Raw genomic sequence first — 14,071 nt, 5'->3', positions numbered from 1 at the left:
AATAAGTTACAAGTGATATCATGTACAAAAGTTATGTTTCAGGTTCTTACATGACAGCAGTTAGATACATTCAAAGAACATGTTTCATTTCAGGGCTATGTACCCTCAAAATCAGAGAAAGGTGAACTAAAAAAGGAAGTTTCTTATGCTTAAATTCTTATTAAAATCTTTAGTAATACTGTTTTTACCTCCTCCTTTATTATAAATTATAGGCATATGTACTTTTGATCTAAGATACACATTATTACATGCACAGATATTTAAAAAGTTGAGATAAAAATGTATTTTAGCACAGTATTTCTATGTACATTGTGATTTTAAATTAAAATATCATGCTTTTTAATAATTCAATATTTTTAAAATAATTGTTGCTATTTCAAGTACACCACAGGCTCACCTTGGTCTTAGTGAAGGACAAAAAACAAATAAGTAAACAAAATAATAACAAGTTGTAAATATTATAAAAAGGGAGGAAAGCCAGGATGATAACAAGGAGAATAACAGTGATGGGTGGGAAAGAGGGGCAAGGCTGCTACTTTATATAATGATTACAGAGGATGTCAAAAGAAAAACCATCAATACAACAATGTGTAAGAGCAAGAAGTAGCCCAGCTCCCAAAGTAAATACCTTGGTATGGCCATTGGAATAACTGAGGTAGAATATAGAACATACATAACTGGAGATAAAAGTCAAGGTATACAATGCACAGAGCATTTAGAAGGCTGATCTACTCAGGTGCTGAAGCACTGAGAACACTGACAAAATCTGATGATAGGTAGGCAGATAAAAAGTTTGAGGGGAAGCTGGGCACAGTGGCTCATGTCTATAATCCCAGCAGCTCAGGAGGCTGAGACAAGAGGATGATGAATTCAAAGCCAGCCTCAGCAATGGTGAGTTGCTAAGCAATTTGGTGAGATTCTGTCTCTAAATAAAATACAGATGTCACTCAGTGGTCAAGAGCTCCTGAGTTCAATTCCCAGTACAAAACAAAACAAAACAAAAAAAAGAGTTTGAGGGGAAAAGAGGGCAATTTAGCCAAAAGGTATGAGCTTTAAAAAAGCAGGGTATTTGGATATAACTTATTCCAGAATTTAAATATATCTAATAGTAAAATGAAATACTTTGAGAAATGCATAATTTAGAAGAAAAGCATTTCTTTTTTTAAACCAAAGTAAGAAAATAATTTTAAAATAACATAATGTCTAAAAGAAAGTAGTGGTGGGGAACAAGAAGAGTGATCCCCATTTCTGCCCAAAAGACCATAGTAAGAGAACTGCAGGGGACCTAAAACCCTCAGACACCCAGCTGGGCTTCAGAGAAGTAGAGGCAACATTCAAAAGAGACAGGCAATGCTGGGATATGTTCATTACAAAGAATTCTAGAGTTTATAGTGAAAGGAAGAAGGTTGGGATGGACACAAAGTCCAGTTAAAGAAGGCCTAACAGGACAAGATGAGCCTTTGGGAGAAAATGGTTAACTGAGGAGACATGCCTCTGATGGTACCAGAGGCATAATGGGACCTGTATTCAGTCTGAAGGTCGAAGAAACTGTTTTCTGGAGATATGATCTCGAACACTGCAGTAATTAAAACTGCTAATTGCTTTTTTAAAAAATGTATTTAACCTCCTGCTATATCACTTGCAGAAGCAGATGTGAGGACATACTAAATGGACTTAAAGCACACTTATTTCTGGTCTCAAAAATACTTGACACATAAAATACAGAAAATAATGAATGTATTCTTTTAAAAATAGTTTTTGGTCTTTCATTCACATGGAATCAAGCCTAGCAAATAAGCTTCTGTCTACTGAACACTGGATGAATTAAAGATAGTGAAGTTGATAAAGCAAATGCTTGATCTTTAGAGATGACACTCTTAGATTAGCACTGTCCAATAGACATGTTAGCCACTAATGTCTTCTAAATATATAATCTGAAATTTAATAGTAACCATATTAAAACAAGTAAAAAGAAAGACAAATTAATTTCAACTTATCTAATATGTTAGTAAAGATATTCTACATTTTTTTCCTCAGTCTTTGAAAACTAGTGTGTACTTTACAGTTCAAGTGTCTAATGTCTACATGAGGCTAGTGGCTACCATACTGAACAGTGATGCTTTAGATCTTTCAAAGACTTCTAAGATACCAAAATGAAGTTTGGCTAATTATTCTGTAATTCTAACATACAGGATTCTATATATGTATATTTAAAAGAAAAAACTCAAAACAATAAATAGATACTAAAGGAGAACTATATTTTAACCAAAATTGCTATTATGTATTAATGCTATTAAATTAAAATTTTAACAAAATCTTCCAACATTTTTTTACAACCACCAACAAGTAATAAGGAGATCTATTACATTTTTTTGCAGAGGATCACAAAGATATGTCCAAAATTCCATTTCACAATTGGCTAAACAATTATTTATTGATATAAACAGTAAAATAAAACCATCTTACCTAAACCATATAGAGCAATTTTTGTGGTTCCTTTTTGAAGCAAAACTGGACTAATGTCTATCTTCTCCACAGACATTGAACGTCCAAAGTGATTTATAAATCCAGCACAACTTAAAATATCCAGGGCACAGAGAGCATCTGCCTATGAAAAATATTTTCAAAGAATATTAATGTGTATGTACAAATAAACACTCTGCATAAATACCACACTACCTTTAACCAGCATACTGCACATACTACCTGCCTTATCTAAATGCTTAGAACCAGAAGTATTTCAGATTGTGGGAGATTTTTGGATTTTAGAAAGTTTCCATAGATTTTGTCAACTGAGTATTCCTAATCTGAAAATTCAAAATCAGAAATGATCCCAAGTCCCAAACTTTTTGAATAGCAAGTTTCATATTTTACAGCATTTGGGGTTTTTATTTTTAGATTAGGGATATCCAACCTGTAGTTACAAAAACATAGGTTCAGATAGTGTCTTCTCAAAATTCCAATATTAAAAGTATCCACTACCTTTTTTCTACTATAAGTTATCTACAGCAACTGGACTCACACACTAAATGCCAAGTAAGCATCTCACTACAACTACGTGGTGTCTTGGCCACTAAAAAGTAAAAATCAAACTAAAACAGTGCTTTGTAATTTTAAGTATACCTCTTGAAACCTGGGGGAAAAGACTATAAGTAACAATTGACTTAAAATATTTATGATCAGATTTTAAAAAAAGATATTTTGAGTTTAGGACCTCTAGTATTACCTCCATGACAAATAGGAAATAAAATACTCTAATTTAGATTTAAAGATGTTTGTGAAATAATTATATCCTATAAGTGAGATCTTCAAGAAAAGTAAAAGCACTAGTAAACTATAAAACACTACACAAATATTAAGTGTTTATTCCTCCTGGCTACTCATTGCCAAACTCAGTTCTAATCAAATGAAAGCATAGCTGATATACCAATTCTTATTCTAGATTTTTTTTATCTAAATAGTAGTAAAAATGCTTATATTAGTGATAACAAATCAAATTTGACTTCTTGACTAAAAATTTGAGTACGAATTGCTGAGGAAAAGAAAAGGATTGCTTTCCACAGATAAACTAAACTGAACATTTCTAAAATTTCAACAAACAATAATTACCCCTGTAGGATCATCATGATTTCCATGAATACTAAACACTGGAATTGAGATGTTGAGATTGCCATCTTGGTAGTTCACCCATGGAAATCTTAAAAAAAGAAAAGAAAACTGAAAGTTTCTACAAGGGACAAAAGTTGTTTTGCAAGACTTTCTTCCAAAAAAAATCATGCGATTATAGACAGATTGTACAATTTAAATTGGCAGATGACCACTAACAGTACTTCAGAAAATATAATCATAGATAACAATTCATTTCAAACTAAAGCTTGAAAATATCTCACAAAGTACTACATTTTAATGAAAATCCAATAACATTAAATGGTGCTTCTGAAATGTATGAGTGATAAAGTTGATTAATAGGAAATTAATAGGCCTCAAAAAATTTAAAAACCTTTCCATATGGGTTTTTTATTCTTTTTTAACTTTAATTTGTTATAATAACAACAGAATGAATTACCATTTATATTACACACATACAGCACAATTTTTCATATCTCTGGTTGTACACAAAATAGTCAACATCCTTCATGTCTTCTTAAATGTACTTAGGGTAATGATGACCACTGCATTTCACCATCTTTCCCACCCCTATTTCCCCTCCCTTCCCCTCACTCAACTTTTCCCCTTGGTCCTATCTAGAGTTCACTTAATCCTTCCATCCCCACCCCAGCATATTATGAATCAGCATCCTTAAATCAGAGAAAGCATTCAGCATTTGGTTTTTTTGGGATTGGCTAATTTCACTTAGTATTATATTCTCCATCTCCATCCATTTACCTGCAAATGCCAAGTTAATTCACAACTTCCTTAATAAAATTCCTCTAGCACAAGAATATCAAGAATCAATAAATGGGATGGATTTGAACTAAAAATCTTCCTTCTCATCAAAAGAAACAATCAGTGAGGTGAATAGAGAGCCTACTAATTGGGAACAAATTCTTACCAAACCCACATCAGATACAGCATGAATCTCTAGAATACATAAAGAACTCAAAAACCTTAACACCCAAAAAACCAATAATCCAATCAACAAATAGGCCAAGGAACTGGACAGATACTTCTCAGAAGATACACAATCAATCAACAAATATATGAAAAAATGTTCAACATCTCTAGCAATTAGAGAAATGCAAATCAAAACTACTCTAAGATTTCATCTCACTCCAGTCAGAATGGCAGCGATTATAAAGACAAACAACAATAAGTATCGGCGAGGATGTTGGGGGGAAAAGGCACACTCATACATTGCTGAGGGGACTGCAAATTGGTGCAGCCAATATGAAAAGCAGTGAGGAGAATCCTTGAAAAATTGGGAATGGAACCACCATTTGACCCAGCTATCCCTCTCCTAAGTCTACATTCAAAGGACTTAAAAACAGCATACTATAGGGACACAGCCACATCAATGTTTATAGTAGCATAATTCACAACAGCTAAACTGTGGAGCCAAACTAGATGCCCTTCAGTAGGTGAATGAATAAAGAAAATGTGGTATATATCACAACGGAAAATTATTTATCATCAAAAGAGAATAAAACCATTGCATTTGCAGGTAAATGGATGGAGCTGGAAAATATAATGCAAAGTGAAATTAGCCCATCCGTATAGTTTTTATTTGTCATTAGGACAGGGGAGAAAACACCTATAGTTTGGAATCCAAAAGAACTACATTAATGATCTTAGCTTTATCACCTCCTACCTGTGCAATTTAATCTTCTGTCCACTGCTATCCTCAGTCATTCTACTCTCCTCAGAGGCAAATAATGTTAGCAATTTCTATCACATCTTTTCATTGTAACATATTCACTTATTTCATTTAACATAGTTTAAAAATCATTCCACAGCAGTACTATTCATGAGAAACTTCTGCTTTTGTGGCCACAATGTATTTCATTATATGGCTGATGATACTGTATTTAAGCAATTCTCTATCAATGTACATTTAGATCCTTTCTAGTCTTTTTGTCTTATAAATAATGGTACAATTAAGAATCTTGAAAAGTTCCCTGTTGAGAGTGTATCTGTAGGAAAATTCCTAAAGAACACTATTGGGTCAAAGAATATACGCATTTGCAAGTTTGACAGCTACTGCCAATTTCCCTCCATAAAGGCTGTTCAGAATTACACCTAACACAATGACATGCACAAGAGAGACAAACTTCCTCAACCTCACCAACATACAATGTTATCAAGTTTTTAAACCTTTATGCCAGTGCTCACTTTGGCAGCACATATACCAAAATTCTAAAAATACTGAGAAGATTAACATGGCCCCAGCACAAGAACAACATGCTAATTTATAAAGCATTACATATTTAAAATATCTATCTATCTATCTATCTATATCTACCTATATCTATATATATATATATATATATATATATATATATATATATATATATATATATATATATCTGTATGCCAGTGGTTCTCAATCCTAGCTGCATGTTAGAATCATTTGGGGATCTTTTAGGAAGTACCTATGCCCATGACACACTCCAAAAGATATATGACCCCTGTCATGGGCACTAGCATTTTTTAACATTTCTAGGTTACTGTAACATGCACAAATGACTGAGAAGCACTGATCCATGCCCATCTGATTAAAAAAAAAATTCAGTATAGCTTTATTTTTTAAATGGCATTTTATTTCCTTTTCTGTCAACTATGTCCAAATTTTACCTATTTTCCATTAACTCAAGAGGTTCTTTTTTTTTGGTTTTGTTTTTTGAGGACAGGTACCAGGGATTGAACTCAACCACTGAGCCACATTCCCAGCCCAGTTTTGAATTTTATTTATAGATAGTGTCTCACTGAGTTGCTTAGCACCTCCATGTTGCTGAGGCTGGCTTTGAACCCTTGATCTGACTGACTCCGCTTCCTGAGCTGCCATTGCACCCAGCCAAATCCTAGTTTTTAAAACAGACAAGTATAAACAGAAGAATATATCAAAGAGGATATAAAAATCTGAGAAGATGTTCAGTCCCAGTATTATTTAGGGCAATACAAATCCATACAATGATGTACAGAAAATTCAAAGAACTATATTTACTATGCAAATAACTTACAGTGAAAGTGAAATAGCTGTAATTGTTAATGTGTTTATGAGTATTCACAGGAAAGATATGCAGGTAACATTCACTTCAACATATAAATATACTTACTTACTAAAACCAAAGTTGACTGATTGATCACTAATGATTTCAAACTGTACAGGACGGTCACCCATACAATATTTTCTTAATAATTCAAGGCATGTATGTAATGTTTTTCTTGAGGGCTTATTTTCATGGAAAAGATCACCACCTAACAAAATAAAATCCACCTAACCAAAAAAAAAGTGTTAAAATTAGTAGGTTTTATGAGTATGACTTTTAAAAAAATCTATAGATGAAAAAGGTAGAAAAAAAATTTTAATAATTAAAGACAACATCATGTATGACAATTTAAAATCTTATGTTTCCTTTGTACTTTTTGCTCATTTGTTTGTTTTTGTGGTGTTGGAGGACTGATCCCAGGTCCTGTGTATGCAGGGCAAGCACCCTACCAACTGAGCTATATTCCCAGCCCCTCATGTTTCCTTTATTTAAAGATCCTTCCAATCTGGTGATTAATCTTACTCCAATTTAGGTTCAAAAGCTGCCTTTTAAAAAAACACATTTAAATTACTACACCAAGTCCCTGACTCAAGTTACCCAAGGTGATATATATTCTTTTAAATTAAAATCAAACATAAACTTTGCACTTTAACAGAACACACAGAATAGATATAAAATTCAACCCAAATTATTTAGTGTTCCTACAGGCACTGGTAGCTAAGGAAATAGCAATTTACAAAATAGATGATGTCCTTTCCTTCATTAAATACTACGTGCAATGCCCTATACTGGGTCCTGAGGCTATAAGAATGAATATTATATGATCACTATCCTTAATACGTTCAAATTCTAATGGAGGAGACAAACCATTATGCACTTAAAAATAAATCAGACTCTGACATGCAGTAGAATGGATATGTAAATAAACATAGATGGCACTACAATGAATTGAGGGAAGATGTCCAACAAAAAATCCAGGAGGGATGTGTTAACATCATGGCATTTGAGTTATAAATGAAAGATAAATGAGATTTTTGAGGAAAAGCATTCTAGAAACATCAGTGAAGAAATAAAATCACACAAAAAAATTCCAACACACTCACACTTTTAAGAGGTGTACAATCTACCTAAAGAAACTTAAGTACTTAATTATTCAAAAGACTGGAGTAGGGATCACTGTGGCTACAGTGGTCAGGGGGAATTTATTTAAAATGTGAGATTTACGCTAGGCCTTCAAGACTGAATATGATTTGAGTAAAGAAAGAAAATTATTATAATGGAAGAAACAAAACAAATACACAAAAAATACACTGAGTCAGGCATGGTGGTGCATGCCTGTAATCCTGATAACTCAGGACGCTGAGGCAGAAAGATTGCAAGATCAAGGCCAGCCTTAGCAACTTGGCAAGGCCCTAAGAATTGAGTGAGGCCCTGAAAAACAGAAAGCGCTAGGGTTGTAGCTCAGTAGTTAAGCATCCCTGGGTTCAATCCCCTGTATCTGCCCCCGCCCCAGTCTCCCTGCAAAAAATACACTGAGGGAATGAGAAGTAGTTGGTTAATGTATGTCACTTCTGTAAAATGAAAGGAATTCTGGAGATTGGTTACAAGACAATGTGACTGCACTCACTACTACTGAACTCTGTACACTTCAAAAGATGGTGAATTTTAAGTTATGTGTATTCTATCACAATTAAAAAATATTTTTTTAATATTTTTAAAAATTAGTTTGTGGCTCCAGGAAACCCCGAGAAGGGCTTAACTCACTATTGTGGTATTCCTGCCCAAACTTGCAGAACCTGAAATCTAATTATGAGGAAATACCAGGCATACCCAATTGCAGGCACATTGTACAAAATAACCAGTCTATACTCTTTATTTAAAAATATCAGGGTCACGAAAGACAAAGGCAGATTGAGCAAATATACCAGATTAAAGTATAAAGTAGATCAAAGAAATATGTCAACTAAATAAAACATGTAATCCTGGCTTGGGTCCTGGAGGCCAACTATCTGCCCTTAAATTGCTATAAGAGACATTACTAGGATAATCAACATCTTAAAACTATGTAAAGATATTGAATCAATATTACTTTCTGGTTGTGAATTGTGTATTGTGGTTACACGTGCAAATTATTAAATGGTTCAGGGGGAAAAGTATGTGTATATGAAAAGATAAAGCAAAGAAAGTCAATGTAATAAAATATTAGAAAATCTGGATGAAGGACTATTCTTATAATTTTTTTCTGTAAGACTGATTATTATTTCAAAATTGAAAATCTGAAAAGTCTCCAAGGAACAAGGAAATAAAATAAGACTGATTAGATCACATGGGCAAACAGAGAACTGCAAAGTCAGGAAGAATTCAAACTTTAAAAATAAATATTAAATTCAAATTAAGGGAAAGAGTAATTAAAATATGCATCTAGAAGTTCCAGCATGGGGCCACTGAAGATGGGGAGGTGGAAAAATTAAGGGATGTAGGAATGGGAATTAGGAAACAAGATGGAAGGAATGGACAGAGAAGAAGCTTGTGCACAGGAAAAGAAATGCTTTAGGGCCTAAGAGTTAAAAAGAAAAGAGCATTTCCAGGAGTTTCTAGCAGGAAACAGACCTCCTTTGGTTACAAGTTTCTCTGCCCTCAGGGAAAGAAGAATCCATCTTTAAAGGAGTTGATACTAGCTATTTCCTAGCTCAGTTAACAAAGTTCTAAGAGCTCCTATGGCTTTTTAGATCTTTTATAAATATTTAAATATAGAATGAACATGCAGGAAAGATTTTTCACGCTCATGGAATTTACCCTCCAGTAGAGAATACAGATAATAAACAAACAATTCACTGAATTATTTCAGGTGAGACTGTGAAAAAAATAAAACAGAATAAGGTCACAGAGTGCTTAGGGTTTCGGGGGGTTTTTTTGCACTGGGGATTTTAACCCAGGGACACTTAACCATTGAGCCATATCCCTAGCCCTTTTTTATATTTTTTATTTAGAGACAGGGTCTCACTGAGCTGCTTAGGGCCTTAGTAGGTCCTCGATAAGTTGCTGAGGTTGGCTTTGAACTCACTATCCTCCTGCCTTAGCCTCCAAAGCCAATGGGAACATAGGTGTGCATCATTACACATGACACATACGGTATTCTTACTTCCCTATTTCTAATATCAGTACCACCATTCAGCCAGGCTCAATACACTTTAATTATTGTCTTTCCTTTTCCCTCATCCTCACCATCTACAACTATCCAAACATTATAAATTTTATCATGTATTATCTTTTGCATTAACTTCCTCTTTTCTATTCCTAATGCCACTGTTTTTAAAAAGATCTTTTTAAAGATCTTTGACCTTGTATCTTTTTAAAGATCTTTTAAAAGATCTAAAACTGTCTGATACAAGCCATACTACCCTGCTGCCAGAGACTTTCTATAGAACTGGGAACAAGCTCCTCATTCACTCTGGCATACAAAGCCCTCCTTAAAGGAGTTCAAACCCTCATTTCTAGTCTTTAGGCACATCTTCTGATACATGGCCTATAGGTGAGCCAAACCAACCTGCTAGTCACCTAACATACTTGAAGCTTTTTCATGCCTGTGCCTTCATTCCTGCTTCACCTTGAACATACATTCTCTGTGCTCTTCAAGTACCAAAATCCAGCCCTCCTTCAAAGCTCAAGTTAAATGTCACCTCTTTCATTAAACTCATCTTGCTAACCTCATCTAAATGTCATCTCTTCCACCTCTAAAACTCCCAGGAAATAATATATGATTTTCTTAAAGCTCTTATCACATGTAACCTTGTATCTGAGTATTTTGTATATCATATCTCACATTTGGATTTGCCATATGTTCTTTGAAAGCATAAACTATAATATTAATCTTTTCATTTCAAATAGAAACTACCACCAGACCACGCATTCATTAAATGCCTCATAATATATTTGTAAATTTTAAGACTATTTACCAGAGTAGATCTTACTGTTATTAAGGACACAAACACAGAATCTGCTTTGAGTTTTTAGCATATTGATATGTAAGGAGGCCACATCAGCACAAGAGCCTCTAAAAATAAATCTAACCTAAGAGACAAGAAACTATTGACCAAAGAAATATAGTAGAATCACACAAACATATATATCAAACTCACTTCATTTTCCTGGGCAAGTCTTAAAATTTCATCAAGTGTGACAAATGTATCATTTCCTCTGACTGCATCTTTCTCCATAAATCCAAGGTGAATATCAGTTGCAACTAAGATTTTAAATGTATTTTCATCATCACTGTATTAAAAAATAAATATCATTTCAATATAATGCATTAAAAGGATATTCAAGTAAGTTAAGACGTACGCATAAAATAAATAATAGCAGTTAGGAGTAAAGTCATTTTTTCTACTGTTAAACTTGATCGAAAATCTGAAGTACTCAACATCACATAATTTTTCTAACCACTAATTCAATACATAACAAATTTGTACATAAGTTTTAAAAGGTTCTGTAACTGCTTCAAAAATTTATAATCCTGTTATAATAAACCTAAGGGATTGCTTGTTTTCCTATTCTGTCCCAGCACAAAAACCCAAAGGGCTTTGATCTTGATTACTAGATTTGGTTTATTTGATTTTACAATCTAGGAAAATCAAGTTTAAAAAGTCTTCCTCTAAGTTTGTAAGTAGATTTTATATTATTGTGCTAGTAATTTACATTCAGGCTCCTGGAAACACCTGCTTGACTGTACTTTCAATAAAAAGTTAGTTTTTCATTAATAAATGTTACCAAGTAAGAAAAGAAATTTCAATTCAAATAAAATCTGGCAGAGGCAATTTCATGTGAAGCAGCACTGGAATAGCAATTAACATTCTCTTAAACAATGTAAATTTTAATGTTCTAAATACTTTTATATCTATGATCTCATCATAACTTCTAGTCAATAAAGAGGTAGGCATTATTATACCTGAAAAATGAAAAGTCTAGACACTGAAAAATTGATTTACCACTCAACTAATTTCAGAAACAGAACTAAAAGCCACATGAAAACTCAGGTTATTTTTACTAAACTATAATCTTTTAAATCTTTTTTTTTAAAGATAGAGAAAGAGAAGAGAGAGAATTTTTTTAATATTTATTTTTCAGATTTTGTTGGACACAACATTTTTATTTTTATTTTTATGTGGTGCTGAGGATCGAACCCAGCACCCCGTGCATGCCAGGCGAGCTCGTTACCACTTGAGCCACATCCCCAGCCCCCAAATCTTTTTTTTATTATTTTTTAAATTGTAGATAGACATAATGCTTTTATTTTATTTTTATGTATGCTGAGGATCAAACCCAGTGCCTAACACGTTAGGCAAGCACTCTATCACTGAGCTCAACCCTAGCCCCTTTAAATCTTTTTATACAAAATTAAAATATTAATATATGAAAAGCATTTCCAGAAATATTTCTCTTCAGTAACTTCAAAAATGATATGCACAAAATTCTGATTACTGTATACAAGCTTTTCAGATCACATTACTACATCCTTCCACAGCAATGTATAAAGTATTTTCACATGATTTCTCTCATTTAAATCTCAAAATTAATCTGAGAAAGGCATGATTATTCCAATTACACAAATTAAGAAATTGAGGCTAGGCTCAGAGAACTGCTGAATTTCCAAGGTCATATACCTAATTTTCACCAATGTCTTAAAACTACAATGAAAGACTCAAAGTCTAAGGCTTTTTCCACCTAACATTTTTAGGCCTTTTATTTATTTAGACTTTACCCAAATTCATTTTCAGTATATTTGATACTACAGTAATTTACTCTAAAAATCTGCTTAAACAGAACTTCATGAATAAAACTTCATCATGAAAATTCAAGGCTATCTATAGCTTCAATATTTTAATAAAGTCTAAGAACATAATCTTACTACAGCAACATAACAAATTACTCCAAGACTCCAATCTATAGCTTCACAGTTTTAATAAACATATAGAATGGATTTTTAAACATTGAAAATATTCTTTTTGATGATTAACACTTCTGCTCACAGGCAAGTTCTTTATTTACTGGTAATATTTTTTGGTTGCGTGTACTGGGGATTAAACTGAGGGGGAATGAACCACTGAGCCACATCCCCAAGCCTATTTTGTTATCTTATTTAGAGACACGGTCTCACTTAGTAGCTTAGCACCTTGCTTTTGCTGAGGCTAGCTTTGAGCTCATGATCTTCCTGCCTCAACCTCCTAAGCCTCTAGTATTATAGGCCGGCACCACCATGCCCAGCTAATTTATTTTTTTTAAGGTGATCATAGTTAATAATCATTGTAAACTCAAAGTAACCAAAGGATTCTTTAAGCCAAGATGGGCTTACAGTGCATCAGCAGTACTCATTTTTATGGTCAGTAGGGCTCCACAAGGGCAAGATTTCTCTCCAAGAACTCCTAGGTCCTGTGTTCAAATGTGTCAGTCGTTTCCAAATTCTAAAAACAAATATCAAAAACATATTTGTTAAAAGGTTGCACATATTTAACCATTTTCAGTTAGGATGCATAGGTACAGACTTCTTAAATAATCAGACTGGCAATTCTGAAAGTCTCATTTTCATCTAAGCGCCTAATATTATTTTTTAATGAGTTTATAATAGACAATAACGCGTCTTCAGTGCCACTTTAATATCACTGTTATGATTAACATAACAGTGTTTCTTTTCCCTTGCTCTTATGGAAAATTAATGCATATTAATAAATGTACGGTAAGGGTCACGTAAGATTCTAGTACAGCACACAATTCTGGGTGTTAAATTGTATGCATAGGATTTTCTGGAGTATGGCGGCAATCCCATATTTCCTGGCCCAAAACAACCTTTTTAAAAGATCGGGATTGTTTTCATAAGAGAGAGACCCCACGTTTAAAGCTAGAAAAAAATAAATCAAACACGTGGAGGAACACCTTTGAGAGCCTGCAGGACAACTTTTAAATAGTCAGACTTGGGAAGGAAAAGCTGTCACCAGCTTACACGTCCGGAGTTCCAGGTTGCATTGGGATTCCAAGAGTCACCAAGCTCTAGCTGCGGTGGGACTCCAGAGCCATGAGCTCTCCACAGCCCTCCCCAGCCAACTTCGCGGCCCACGCTCGCCAAAGCGTCCCATTCACTCTGGGCTTCCGCCTAGGAACCTAGAAAGCTAGGCGATGGATAAGATGCCTAAATTACCCGACACCTGGACTCTTCAAAGCCCCACGTTCGGGACCAAGACTGTCTTCTATCCAGGAAGAAGGGGCGGGATTCGTGAGTAGAAAAGCAAGCTGTCTGCCCGGGAAACACGAAGGGTCATAAACCTGAATTAGGCGCGAGAGAACAGCATCTGTGTTTCTCGCGATATCTCGTT

General features: G+C 34.0%; 1 protein-coding gene and 1 non-coding gene across 5 annotated transcripts in view; one reads left to right on the top strand and one right to left on the bottom strand.

Moving 5' to 3' along the window:
- Mre11 (MRE11 double strand break repair nuclease) overlaps window positions 1-14,032 on the bottom strand; it is a 62,263-nt gene extending 48,231 nt beyond the window's left edge. For 2 of the 4 annotated variants that reach the window (XM_076843864.2, XM_076843866.1), the window contains exons 1-6: window positions 13,897-14,032; window positions 13,057-13,165; window positions 10,847-10,979; window positions 6,774-6,934; window positions 3,610-3,697; window positions 2,467-2,608 (exon numbers count right to left, since the gene is read on the bottom strand). In XM_076843864.2, coding sequence (XP_076699979.1) covers window positions 2,467-2,608; window positions 3,610-3,697; window positions 6,774-6,934; window positions 10,847-10,979; window positions 13,057-13,076 — 544 coding nt within the window. In that variant the 5' untranslated portion in view covers window positions 13,077-13,165; window positions 13,897-14,032. Of the gene's footprint in view, window positions 1-2,466; window positions 2,609-3,609; window positions 3,698-6,773; window positions 6,935-10,846; window positions 10,980-13,056; window positions 13,166-13,896 lie in introns of those variants that run through there. The other 2 variants (XM_076843865.2, XM_076843867.2) reach the window with 2 other exon arrangements.
- On the top strand, window positions 5,822-5,928 carry LOC143393183 (U6 spliceosomal RNA). The gene has a single exon (XR_013090499.1). It is a non-coding gene; the product is annotated as a U6 spliceosomal RNA (small nuclear RNA).
- Window positions 14,033-14,071: the final 39 nt, after the last annotated feature.

The sequence above is a fragment of the Callospermophilus lateralis genome, chromosome 2, assembly GCF_048772815.1.
Source record: "Callospermophilus lateralis isolate mCalLat2 chromosome 2, mCalLat2.hap1, whole genome shotgun sequence".
In the NCBI taxonomy this organism is placed as follows: domain Eukaryota; kingdom Metazoa; phylum Chordata; class Mammalia; order Rodentia; family Sciuridae; genus Callospermophilus; species Callospermophilus lateralis.
The sequence above is the reverse complement of the archived record's forward strand: the minus strand, read 5'-3'. Positions and strand labels throughout refer to the sequence as shown.